The sequence below is a fragment of the Arachis ipaensis genome, chromosome B6 (assembly GCF_059453495.1).
Source record: "Arachis ipaensis isolate K30076 ecotype BB chromosome B6, ASM5945349v1, whole genome shotgun sequence".
NCBI classification, from domain to species: domain Eukaryota; kingdom Viridiplantae; phylum Streptophyta; class Magnoliopsida; order Fabales; family Fabaceae; genus Arachis; species Arachis ipaensis.
In genome coordinates, this window is record NC_142441.1 from 121,856,627 (window position 1) to 121,871,291 (window position 14,665).

General features: G+C 33.1%; 1 protein-coding gene and 1 pseudogene across 1 annotated transcript; one reads left to right on the forward strand and one right to left on the reverse strand.

Annotated features, from left to right (window-relative positions):
- The first annotated feature begins 4,460 nt into the window (after positions 1 to 4,460).
- LOC107604796 (uncharacterized) lies at positions 4,461 to 9,143 on the forward strand. Its single transcript, XM_088490910.1, has 9 exons — positions 4,461 to 4,512; positions 4,772 to 4,837; positions 6,513 to 6,570; positions 6,616 to 6,706; positions 6,850 to 6,878; positions 7,316 to 7,372; positions 8,552 to 8,659; positions 8,791 to 8,868; positions 8,945 to 9,143. Exons 1-9 carry the CDS (start codon positions 4,461 to 4,463, stop codon positions 9,141 to 9,143), a joined length of 738 nt encoding a protein of 245 aa, XP_088347036.1.
- Positions 9,144 to 10,357: 1,214 nt separating this feature from the next.
- LOC148562537 (uncharacterized) lies at positions 10,358 to 11,215 on the reverse strand (annotated as a pseudogene).
- Between the last annotated feature and the right edge of the window lie 3,450 nt (positions 11,216 to 14,665).

Here is a 14,665-nt window from a genome sequence, read left to right on the forward strand (position 1 = left end):
TGCCCTTCTAATTATTGCCATTTCCATGGAATTCCTTTAGTTTATTTAATTTCTTAACAACCCCTTAATTCTTCGCTGTCTTTATCTTCTTTTAATTCCCTTGCTCATTCATGTATATATGTATATATATTAGTTAAGAAAGAATAATATTGTGTTTATATGAATTAGATGTATTTAATTTAATTGAGCAAAGAAAAGAGCCAACATATAGGCAAAGATTCCTGAAAATAATGCAAACATCTATTCTCTTTTTGGATTTGAGCACGCTTCCACCCTCTCCACTAACTTGTTTCTTTTGGGGCGCATAGATTGATTCACACTAACAAATTCAGTAGGATCATCTATCTATATCTCTCCCCAATTGTTTATTTTAATTTGTGCAAACCTGTTATTATATCTTCGTTACATTGTATTTCTTTCTTCTATTTTTTATGCCTAGTCGATGGATTGTGTGAAAGTAGTTAACATTGATGATTGTTGAGGTTGTAATAGACGGCTGTGCTCCTCTTCTTTTTATGTTAGTAATATTCGTACGCAATTTGGATGATCGCTTTAATAGGGTAATGGATGGTTGGTGTATATCATAGACATTGACCTTACTTATTTGGATCATTACTTAATTTTTGTGGTTGGACAGTTGGATTTTGTATTCGCTGCTATGACTTTATGAATTTGTTTTTTTTTATCTTAATTATGGATGGTGACAAAAGGGAATTTTTGAGGTTTGATCTTTATATATCGTCCATAACATAGCAGATATAAGAAAAAGGCTATAATTTTTTAGGCCAATATTTTATTATCTGCCTCAATACATCATCATAATATTTTATTATCTTTTAGGCCAATATTTGATGCTAGACATTATCTGTGGCCCACACAATGCATTGGTTCACTAGCTTATTTCATTATTGAAGGACAAGGTTAAACCTATTCGGCGCAATGCACCACGGAACAAGAAGAAGGAAGTTAGTTCACCATACACTGCACCTAGCACGAGGTCATTGATTGAACGTGCGGAAGGATTACCGAAGGGGCAATGTGCAAAGGGAAGAAGAACTTGCGTACTTAGGTTTAGCTACAGTGAATTGAACTACCATATTATAATTATTTTACTTATTGCTGATATGCTTAGGTATTTGTTTATGCCACATTAGAAAGATTTGATTCATGATGTATTTTTTTTTCTTGCTAACATTACAATGATTTATTGGTTTTGTTACTCTTAAAAGGATCTATGAATTTTTACAGCTTAGAATCCCGGATTTATCAAAGTTGTTTGGTAAATTAGCCATATCTGTTCATATTGAAATAGGTGATCAATAACCATCCACTAATATAGCTAAACTAAACATCCTATACGTTACTGTAATGAACATCCAGTGTAACTTGGTCAAAATTAAAACATAACAAATCGAAGCACACACAACTACAAACGGATAACCATCCATGCTTACAGTGAAAATAAACATCTGATCAATCAGATATCCTAATAGCACATACACACACCCAGAGTATGCCCAGAAGCATAATCAGTCCATCCCTCAGGCTCTACAGGAACGAACTGCTCTGATACCATAATGTAACACTCTACCACCCAAAACTTTACGCTTAAGTCGTAAAATAGAGGTGGCGAGGTATTACGACTTCTAAAAATTAAAATACATACTTATAATAGTAGAAAGAATATAATAGACTAGGAGCCTTGAAAAATGGGTAAAACAAAATCGCAAAATGAAAAGCGCCACGCTCCGAAAACGGAACAACTTGCGTGTGAGGAAAAATATAACTATCAAACGTAAGCTAATAAAAGTCGGAATAGAAAGCTAAAGGTACAAAATAACAAGCTCCTAACTCAGTCTGCGAAGTCAAGGCTGGCCGGAGAATATTTACATATATATATATATATATATATATATATATATATATATACATATCCATAATCCAAGACGTACATAAACAAAATCCTGCCTCTCCATAAACCTCTAAGAGGATCAAAAAGAATAAGTTATGTGGAGAGGAAGCTAAGTACGTGTATATACATCACTGCACAACAAAATAACACAGTAACCACTTCGCTTCAGGTGTCCAGACGCCTAATGAGATACCTTTCGACCTGCATCTGAAAAACAACAACATAGTATGGAATGAAAATCGGAGGTTCTCAGTATTGTAAAGGTGCCCGCATAGTTAATATAAAAGGTCTCGGGAGAGCCAGAGGCATTCCTAGAACTTCGACACTCAGATTTCAGCTTAAGAATTCAACTAAACCAGAAATTAGGTAAGTTGTCTAAGGTATTCAAGTCCTGAATCTAACTTTAACCGAATACTTCACATTCTGTCTCCTCAAATCCTCTGAATCACTGGTGGAACAACCCTCTCCCCTCACACCTTCGTCAAGAGGGATTTCTCAGAAAACATACACATACAGTTCAAGCAAGGAAAACACAGATAGAGAAGCATTTACAGCAAGTAGAACAAGTAGCGGATAAGCAGAATTAAACAGTTAAGCAAACTAAAACAATGCACACTTAAGCAAACAAACAAATGCATATGATGTATGTCTGTCCTATGGCTGATGAGTCTCATCTGTCGGTTATACAGCCAACCTGACATGTCCTGGTAGTTAACCATTGGACAGTCTCTCTGTGAGAGCATCCCCAAGCTCAATAATATTCCATGGAGTTAAACTCCAAGCTCAAATATAATATTTCATGGAGTCACACTCCAAGCTCAAATATAATATTTAATATTTATATATATATGCATGCCCATGGGGGAATCCGAGGAGTTAAAGTGCCTGGTCACATCTTGCGACAGAGGGTCAACAAATAGTCTCAGATACACAAGCTACATAATAATCTCTTTCCTTTTTAGAATAACACCTCAAATCAAAACTCTAATTCTTATAGAAACTTTGGCAATACCTCTTCTAAGACTCAAATTTCTGCCACCCTTCAAGGGTCCCAACTATCAAATCAAACACCTCTCAGCCCTTCAAATCACTTCCAGTAACAAATTATTTCAAAATCAAACAAATACCAATATTAAATTTTTTCCCAAAATCAACCAATTTCAACAGCAAATTATTGACAACAGCTAAACCACACATTTTATACCATATACACAATCCATCAATTATTCTTTCAGTTCATTCCTATCTTAAGGTCTTCTAGCTAAGTTTTCATGTGACATTAAACATTAACTACGAGAAACCAAAACCATACCTTCGTACAGAATCAAAATATTCAAAGCTCCGGAGAAGCTTTCTGACTGAGCTATCGAAGAAGAAAACGTCCAAAATCGTCTGTGTCTCCTAAAACTCCCGTTGGCCAAACCCAAGAGATAAAGGAGCTACGTCACCGTCAACTTTCACCGACCAAAAGTGGTGCCAACGTGTAGAGGAGGAGGATACAAATACTTTTACCGGATTAGATTTTTGATTGGAGTTACGAATTGCAAGAAATCGAAGCCGGAAGTTCGAAGGGATTTACGTTATTTCTTTTTTCCTCTTCGTTACGCTATTCTCTCTCTTTTTTTTCTTTCTTACGATGTTCATATATATATATATATGTATATATATGTATACATATGACTTATGAAGGCTTATAAGCTGCCTTGGCTTTCTTTATTATTATTATTATATATTTATATGTATGTATATATGCATAATGATAGTGATAATATATATATATATGTAACTTAATCCAAAATATAAACCGTCTTTAATTTTCATCCTTTATAATTAATAATAGTAATAATAATACTAGCAATAGCAATGATGATCATGTAATAATAATAATAATAATAATAATAATAATAATAATAATAACAACAACGTAGTGAATATAATAACAATAATAAATACATAATACTAGGGTTTAAAACTATATAAACTCATAATACATATAATACTCATGACAATTGTATCTAATGTTTATAATAATAATAATAATATGGATTTGATTAAATTCAAATTATTATAAAATTAGTTCAATTACTGATAATAAAAATAATTTTATAAAAATAAAGAATTCTAATTTTATAAAATAAATTATAAATTATTTATATTTATATTTTTAAAATTGAGGGTCGCTACATTTTACCCACCTTACAAAAATTTTCGCCCTCGAAAATTGATATAAAATAGAAAAGATTCATACTAACGTAACTTCCCTTCTTAAACATGTCAAAGAAAAACAGAAAGATTTGACATGCTTAGTTTGCAAATCCAGGATATTCTTATAGCTTAAAAGTCTGCGCAAAGCGAAAGATACAAGATAGATTCGATGCAGAAAGGTTATAAGGCAGGTTGGTATTAGAACGACGGGTTTATCGCTTCTAATACTCGCTTCATCTAGCTCCTAAGTTCTGCTGATTCTAATGGTCACTACAAAAAAAAGAGTTTAAAATGGCATTAATATTACGGCGGTTTTAAAGAACCGCCGTAATACCCGGTTATTATGGCATTGTTAGTTGCTGCCATAATTAACTTTGTGTTTGGTGGCGGTTCAGGTGATTATTGTGCTTTTGAACCGCCATTTTCATACGTATATAAAACAAAATAACTGGAACCCTAGCTCATTAAACGAAACACATCCAGACAGCACTCTCGATCTCCCTTCTCTCTTCTTCGTCTCCTCCGTGTAAAGAAGCCCTCCGACAACACCGTTCTTCCCTCTCTGGCTTCTCCTCTCTCCGCCGGTTACCATTTCTCTAGGTACCTCTCCTTCTCAAGTTAAACTGAAATAGTTATTGATTTGTTTCTCTGCAGCTCCCTCTCAAGTTCTTTACACGGAGAGCTTCTTCGTTTTGGTTTCTTCGTTTTTGCTGATTTTTGGTTTGCTTAAATGAAAATCTCATGAATTTCGATCAAGGCGTGAGCCACTCATAGATCTCTACACTGCACACCCAGTTTCCTTTCTCCATTTCTCTCATCCTTCACCTCCATGCAACCTAACTCAATCCAAATCCACTAGTGCAACTTTTCTTCTTCTTCTTCTTTTCGTTTGAATTTTCACTGTGTTGCGCAGTTTTTGCAATCGTCGTCGTTTTCACCGATATCTTGTGTTGGTTAATCATTGTCATTTTTTAAAATCCCTAATTAAAATTGTAATTTTAAATCGTTGATCAATAAATCTGTGCATGAAGTTTCGTCAAATCCTGATTTCCCAATTTCCATGCTCGTTATTTATTCACAACAATTAATAATTATTAATTAATTAATTATTATCACCGTTTGACCTCTCTTCTTTATTTGTTTGTAGAAAATCGAAAACATGGTACCAGAGAGGCCGTGAAAGCTAGATAGTCAGATCGCTCATTTACAGAAAGAGAGAAAGAGAAAGCCACGATGGTAAATCCTTCTTTGGAGATTAATTTAAAATTGTTTTTGTTGCTGATTTTTGGGGATTTTTGTTTCTCTGCAGCTCCACGATCGAGTCTTTTGTTGAAGCATTCTATTGGCGTTTGATAGGTATTAAAAGTAAACTACATTTAAAAGTATAATTTCTTCACATACTCTTCTTTTGTTTCTGCTGTTTGATAATGGTATTAATAATAATTATATCTCTTCCTTGTTCTCGTTCATATATATATATATATAGTGATTGATTGAGCTGTTCACAACATGTATACTCTAGGCTCTGTTGTTTACTAGGATTTTGATATGACTAGTTATATGACTAATTTTGTATTGATATCAGGTGCAAGCATTTGAAATTGAATTAAAAGGGGTATAGAAGAATTCCTTAATCACATTTTTCTTCAATTTTATAAAACTAATTATAGCTTTATCTCTCTGTAATCTTCTTTCTTCCTATTCCGTAGGTTTTCTTTTTCATAGATCGTTAGTCTTGAAGACTAGAGGGGGGCTTCAGTGATTCCCAAATCTGGAAACTTATTCTCTTTTGAATTCTGGTCGCTTAGGGTAATATTTTCGATCTGATTCTACTTTCATCGATATATTTCCGTTAATTCCATCTTCAACTTTGTTTTTACAATTCATTTGCTACGTGATAATTGAATTGCTGGTTTTCTGTGCTGTTAACGCTTTCTTATTGTTTCTCGTGTAAAGGTTTCTTCTTATTTGTTTTTCTAAGCTGTTACCAGCTGGTTTCACATATCTTTTGCTAAGTTTTATTTTTTACAGAACATTTGAACTTGTCTTTGGTAGGTGATGTTACTTTGCAATTGGTTTGTTGGGTTTTGGTCATTCAGATTGTGGTTTTTGAGCTTGGGGACCATTCTTGATGCAGTTGTTGTTTACTAATTAGTCTTATTCTCCATATTCTCATGTTCTTAGTTGGTGAATTTGCTAGACTTGGTTCTGGAAGTTTTAGTATTTTCTTTGTGTGTCTTGCTCATTAATCATTAAGTTTAATGATTGAATTTCTGGAATAAGTAATTAGTCTTTGATGTAATTGATTAATAATTTTCTCTCTTTATGTTGGTAATATGGAGGCAACTTGATTATTCTTTTAATGATTTACGTTACTTCTTTTTGGTATTTCCAGGTCAGTGCTGTGTTAAGTCGAATCTTCAATACTTGTTTGTTTTGATACTTCAAGTTGGGTTGCCTTGACTGTAATTTTAGTTATTTGGGTCAATGTTCAATAGGAATGCAGAGCCAATTGAGTGCTTGAAGAAGGCACAGGCATTATGTCACCAGAGAATATCTGAAACTTGGAAGGCTGCTGAAAGGCAGAAGGTATGCCTATTCACAAAGAAGTTAATCCTTTAGGCAAAATGAGCCAAACTAGTAGGAAAGGAAAGATAAATAAAAATAGAGAAAACACCAACTTCCTTATACTCTTTTATTGAATAGCCTTTGTGCTTTGTGATTGTTGGTAGGTAATTTATTGCTTCCCAATTAGCCAAAGGTTTGTTCAAGTAGTAGATGAATCAAACACTGCCTTTGCAAAACACATTATTTATTTATTTTATTTCTCACATTGACATATTTCCTCAAGATTGACATATTTCCTCAATGTTGTGTCTCCTGAATTGAGATTTACTAACACTGACTGTATTTACAGTTTAAGAATTCTTTTGTATATATTTCATTTTATTTTTTAATTTCAGATTGATTATAAGGGATCCACAGAGTTGGGAAACATTGGCATTAATCCATGGGATTCTTCCATTTTGGAAGACCTGATGAAGAAGATAAATCCTACAATTAAAAATTTTTTATGTGAGATATTTATATGCTTTGTTATATACATGTTTGATTTACTGCATCTAACAAGGATTCAGGTGCTTTATGCTTGTATAAAAGCATTTTAGGGGTATCACTTGAGTACTAAATCTTATACAGGAAAAGTGGCCTTATCTACTTTGAAGAATGCATCAAAGAACAAAGTTATAGAGATAGGTAATATTCATATCCTTACTCTTGTCTTCATCATTGGGACATAATTGTCTGACTGCTCCTAGCTTTATGATCAATCTGAAGAATTCATTTATATATGAATTTACTTGCTTTATCTTCTTGTATTTCTAACGGAATAGGAACAGTTGACGGAATAATTTTTTTTTACCTGATTTGGGAGGTAGAATGCAGAGGGAAAACATGAAAAGCACAGTGAGAAATTTGATGAGTCCATGTAGTAGTAGAGAGTAGGATCTACATGCAGGTGGAGCCATGATCAGTGAAAATATAGTGAAGGGTTTTCTTTACTACTACTCTAGGGTGGAAGAGAGGGCTTTAATTATTTGACCAATGTGTTTGATGTAAGTAACACAGTAGCTATGAATGAAGAAAGTTTATTGTGTCTGAGAATGAAAGAGTATGGAAGCAGTGAAAGGGAATTGGAGTGGTTGGGATTGAATTGATATGACTAGTGAATGGAAATTGGAGGGTTATAAAAAAATTAATAAAAAAATAAATGAGGTTTTAATAATGTTGTAATAATATTAATTAATTATTAAAAAATGGGAGATGTGTTTCCTATTTGAGAGACAATGATCTGAATTCATGGCTTATTCACCAATCAAAGTGGAAAATCATACGGTGAATAATTTCTTTCATTTTGGTCCTTTTTGGAATATGCAATGGTGATGAATAGATTTTCTTTATTGGATTCATATTGTGTGTGACTATTCTGAGTTTGATTGACTTATGGTTATGAAAACCAAATCTTTGCAAACCATGAATAACCCAGCCCTTTGTTATTATTTTTTCTTAAGATAAATAATGGTAATTATTATTATTATTATTATTATTATTATTATTATTATTATTATTATTTTTACGGATTGTTGCATAATAGATGTGTTTTATATATTTTTAATATAAAAATAATCATATATTCAAGAAATTTAATAATATAATTAAAATTTGGATGAAAATAAAATTTTAGAACATATTTGTTAAGAGTACACACACAAGTGTTTTTTAAGTTTATTTTATAGACTCGTAAAAATAAAAATAATTAATTTACTAGTTCATAATTAAACATCTCATCAAGGTGTAACTTATAAACTATTTCATACACTTTCAAAATCACAACTTTGTTCAATTTTCTAATCTGTCTTGAATTGTCTTTGATAGAACTTTATTTCAGAATCTTTCAGCAAAGTTATACTCAGCACTGCGGTTGCTGCGAGCAACTATTCTTGGTGAATCTGGAGATAATGTCTTAGCTCACCACGTATTCTGGTTAGTTACACAAGTTCTCTGTATAGAGCTCATTTAATCTTGTGCAGTAATGGATTATGAATAGTTTAATTTAATTGAAATTTTGTCTTTGAATGCTACGCATCTGATGAGCTGCTGTTTCTGTTATATAGTAATTCTCTGTTGCAGCTGATGAGCAAGAAAGTACCAAGAACAAAGGAAAAACTCCTTGAACTCAATGGCATGAGCAAGTAAGTTCATTCTACGAATTAATCAAATGTACTGGTTAATTGAGTCGGCATTCACAGATGTTTCTGTTTAACATAGGGCCAAGGTAAGCAATTATGGTGATCAAATACTGGAAACCATTGAAAATACTATTAATGAGTATTACAAGTTGGATAAAAGCAGCAATGGCAGTGCTAATTCTGCAAAAAGGAGACGAGATGCAAATGGAGGTCTAGATAGAAATCTTGAGGATGATGATGAGTTGACTAAAAAAATCAAAATGTGCATACAAGAATAATTTTCTTACCTTTAGAATATATATATGGATAAATTTTTTAATATCTAGTCCCTCTTGTGAGACTGTTGGTGTAGTTTTTAATTCTTCAAAATGCTGGCAGTTTGCTATTTATTTGAGCAACTATTTATTTCTAACGTTCAATTTTCTTTTGCATGTAATATTTATTTACACGGACATGAACAATGAAAATGTTGGAATGATCTGTAGCAAATTTGTTGAGCATCACTCCCAATGTAATAGAACTAACAATATTTCTTAGTTTGATACTTTGTATAAGAGTTATTATTTTTTATTTGTAATACTAAAAAATCATATATTATGTTTAATACTTTGAGTTATATAATATTTTGTCTATGGATTATGATTTTGTTATTGTGGAATTTTAATAAAAAAATTATTTATTTAGCAAGATAAAAATAATAGTAAAAACTGCATTTTTAAAAGATAAAAAATATCATTTTTAACCGGTAAAAACGGCAGTTAAAAAATGACATTTTAAACGAAAAGGATGCCATTAAATACAGGTAAAAACGGCGGTTATAAACGCCATTTTTAATGAGAAGGATGCCATTAAATCCAGGTAAAAACGGCGGTTACAAATGCCATTTTAAATGAGGAGGATGCCATTAAACCCAGGTAAAAACGGCGGTTACAAATGCCATTTTAAATGAGGAGGATGCCATTAAACCCAGGTAAAAACGGCGGTTATAAACCGTCATTTTAAATGAGGAGGATGCCATTAAACCCAGGTAAAAATGGCGGTTACAAACCGCAATTTTAAACAACAAAACCGCCGTTTTATTTGGTTAAAATGGCGGTTAAAAACCGCCGTATTATCCACTGGTTATTACGGCGGTTTTCTGAAAACCGCCGTAATAACCAGAATGGCGCCCAGAATTCCGGCGTTTTTTGGAGGCGCCATTTTTGGCAATAATGGCGGTTGTAACCGCCGTAATTACCTTAAAAAACCGCCATTTTAACCATTTTTTTTGTAGTGGGTGTCATCATATGTAATACTATCGAAACTGGTTCAACCTCTGACACTAAATCTATCACAACTTACTTTTTCTCTCGACACCTAACTGGTTATCAAAGAGATATTTCTATCGGCCTAAATTTCTAGTCCGTATTCAAGTCCAAAACTACGTCCAGTCTTTCCAGTCCTAAACTTCCATATCCGGTTACGTAACCTAAACAAAAGCGAGGTCCTAGCTCTACACAGAACAAATCTGTCCTACGCATTTTGTATCATATTTACCTCGATCCTGTCGTGGCCAACTCGCATCTGCAGCTCTCCCACGCGAACAATCTCTAGACATGTGTCCCGGTGCTCCACATCGAAAGCACATTCCCAGTCCGTACCTGCGCGGCTCCTCTGGAGTAGTCTCACCAAAGCCTTCCTGTAGCAGTGTCCACTTCATGGAGCAATCCTCTGCGAGCTGGCTCTTCTTAACCAACTCAGTGAAATTTGTTAGCTTTTGTGGATACACGTAATTAAAGATATCACTCCTTAGTCCTTTCTCATACTGAGCACACTTCCATTCCTCATAATCGGCTGGATTTCTTTGACAAGTTTTTGAGAAACGGCACAGGTTGTCGAATTCACGAGTATAGTCAGCAACGAACATATCATTTTGCTTCATCTGCATTAATTTCAATTCCTTTGCAGTGCAAAACGCATGCAAGAAATATCTCCCATAAAACTCTATCTTGAATCTATTCCAAGTGATATCCGTTAACTCCACCTGCAAGTTATGACACAACTCTTGCCACCAATCCTGAGCATCTCCCTCCAACATATGAGTCACTATCTCCACTGAATGTACTTCAGAAACATGCTGAGTGTACAAAAAGCTCTCCACTTCTCAAAACCACTGATCAGCCTCCAGGGCATTGGTGTTTCCATTAAACCGGGGTGGACCACTCTTGAGGAAGTCAGTAAGGGTCATAGACCTATAGTATCGACTTACGTTACTTGTACTAGCACTAGGGTTTCCACCTCGACGTCCTTGCATTGGTTCAACCACGGGATTTCCTCTCTGAATACCTCGTTCGGATCCACGAGACGACATTTGGTCCCTGTTCACACCAAACAAGTGATATTAAGTTGATCAGTCTCAATATCGCAAGTTTAATGCTTTAAGTTCCAGATGCATGCTCATAAATATTTATGCCACATATATCAATCAGATATCCTAATAGCACATACACACGCCCAGAGTATGCCCAGAAGCATAATCAGTCCATCCCTCAGGCTCTACAGGAACAAACTGCTCTGATACCATAATGTAACACCCTACCACCCAAAACTTTACGCATAAGTCATAAAATAGAGGTGGCGAGGTATTACGACTTCTAAAAATTAAAATACGTACTTATAATAGTAGAAAGAATATAATAGACTAGGAGCCTTGAAAAATGGGTAAAACAAAATCGCAAAATGAAAAGTGCCACGCTCCGAAAACGGAATAACTTGCGTGTGAGGAAAACTATAACTATCAAACGTAAGGTAATAAAAGTAGGAATAGAAAGCCAAAGGTACAAAATAACAAGCTCCTAACTCAGTCCGCGAAGTCAAGGCTGACCGGAGAATATATATATATATATATCCAAAACCCAAGACGTACATAAACAAAATCCTGCCTCTCCATAAACCTCTAAGAGGATAAAAAAGAATAAGTTATGTGGAGAGGAAGCTAACTACGTGTATATACATCACTGCACAACAAAATAACACAGTAACCACTTCGCTTTAGGTGTCCAGACACCTAATGAGATACCTTTCGACCTGCATTTGAAAAATAACAACATAGTATGGAATGAGAACTGGAGGTTCTCAGTATGGTAAAGGTGCCCGCATAGTTAATATAAAAGGTCTCGGGAGAGCCAGAGGCATTCCTAGAACTTCGACACTCAAATTTCAGCTTAAGAATTCAACTAAACCAGAAATTAGGTAAGTTGTCTAAGGTATTCAAGTCCTGAATCTAACTTTAACGGAATACTTCACATTCTGTCTCTTCAAATCCTCTGAATCACTGGTGGAACAACCCTCTCCCCTCACACCTTCGTCAAGAGGGATTTCTCAGAAAATATACACATACAGTTCAAGCAAGGAAAACACAGATAGAGAAGCATTTACAGCAAGTAAAACAAGTAGCGGATAAGCAGAATTAAACAGTTAAGCAAACCAAAACAATGCACACTCAAGCAAACAAACAAATGCATATGATGTATGTCTGTCCTATGGCTGACGAGTCTCATCTGTCGGTTATACAGCCAACCCGACATGTCCTGGTAGTTAACCATTGGACAGTCTCTCTGTGCGCGCATCCCCAAGCTCAATAATATTCCATGGAGTTAAACTCCAAGCTCAAATATAATATTCCATAGAGTCACACTCCAAGCTCAATAATATAGTATTCCATGGAGACGAACTCCAAGTTCAAATATATATATATATATATATATATATATATATATGCATGCCCATGGGGGAATCCGGGGAATTAAAGTGTCCGGTCACATCTTGCGACAGAGGGTCAACAAATAGTCTCAGATACACAAGCCACATAATAATCTCTTTCCTTTTTAGAATAACACCTCAAATCAAAACTCTAATTCTTATAGAAACTTTGGCAATACCTCCTCTAAGACTCAAATTTCTGCCACCCTTTAAGGGTCCCAACTATCAAATCAAACACCTCTCAGCCCTTCAAATCACTTCCAATAACAAATTATTTCAAAATCAAACAAATATCAATATTAAATCTTTTTCCAAAATCAACCAATTTCAACAGCAAATTATTGACAACAGCTAAACCACACATTTTATACCATATACACAATCCATCAATTATTCTTTCAGTTCATTCCTATCTTAAGGTCTTCTAGCGTAAGTTTTCACGTGACATTAAATATTAACTACGAGAAACCAAAACCATACCTTTGTACGGAATCAAAATATTCAAAGCTCCGGAGAAGCTTTTTGACTGAGCTATCGAAGAAGAAAACGTCCAAAATCGTCTGTGCCTCCTAAAACTCCCGTTGGCCAAACCCAAGAGATAAAGGAGCTACATCACCGTCAACTTTCACCGATCAAAAGTGGTGCCAACGTGTAGAGGAGGAGGATACAAATAATTTTACCAGATTAGATTTTTTATTGGAGTTACGAATTGCAAGAAATCGAAGCCAGAAGTTCAAAGGGATTTATGTTATTTCTTTTTTTCTCTTCGTTACGCTATTCTTTCTCTCTCTTTTTTTTTCTTTCTTACGATGTTCATATATATATATATACACACGTATGACTTATGAAGGCTTATAAGTCGCCTTGGCTTTCTTTATTATTATTATATATTTATATGTATGTATATATGCATAATGATAGTGATAATATATATATATATATATATATATATATATATATATAACTTAATCCAAAATATAAACCGCCTTTGATTTTCATCCTTTATAATTAATAATAGTAATAATAATAATAATAATAATAAACAACGTAATAATAGTAATAATAATAATAATAATAACTTAGTGAATATAATAACAATAATGAATACATAATACTAGGATTTAAAACTATATAAACTCATAATACATATAATACTCATGACAATTGTATCTAATAATAATAATAATAATAATATGGATTTGATTAAATTCAAATTATTATAAAATTAGTTCCATTACTGATAATAAAAATAATTTTCTAAAAATAAGGAATTCTAATTTTATAAAATAAATGATAACTTATTTATATTTATATTTTTAAAATTGAGGGTCGCTACAAAAATCGGCCAATGCATGATTTCGGTTTCCTTTAGTTAATATGTAGTGTTTTATGCTTAAGCTCGTAAATAAAAAATGGTGAAGTATTACGACTTCTAAAAATAAGATTACATACATAGGTATATATGAAAAGAAATTTAATAGAAGTCTTGAAGAAAAAGTTAAACAAAACAATCAGAACTCGCGTTGCACCCGAATCGTAAGAAAGCGAAACACACATAAAAAAGAAGCGAACACAGCTTTAGTTGTGTGAAGACTAAACTGGTAGTTAATTTCTTTTTGAAAAAATGACCAAATGTATGTACATAGAATGCCAGTGTTAAAAAATTTAAAAATGTCATTTTTAGTAATTTAAATTTAATTATGTATTAAAAAAATAAAATTTATTAGTATGTGATGGTGGAAAAATTATTGAAATTCTTGATGGACATGAATCATGTTTAGCGATAATTTTTTTAGCAAATCATATTTAGTGAGCTTTTATATACAATTTTAAAAATTCACTATCCTGTTATTATTTGTGTTAAAGAATACTATTGAATTTATAAGTAAACAGTGATAAGATATTGTGTTATTTGTGTTTTTATAAAACAATTATCTTACCACAATTTACGTATTAAAATATAGTATAATATTCTTAATAAATCATGGTAGAGTAATAAAATTTTTGAATAATAATATTATTATCTATATATAAATTATAAAAGAGAACGTATATATAA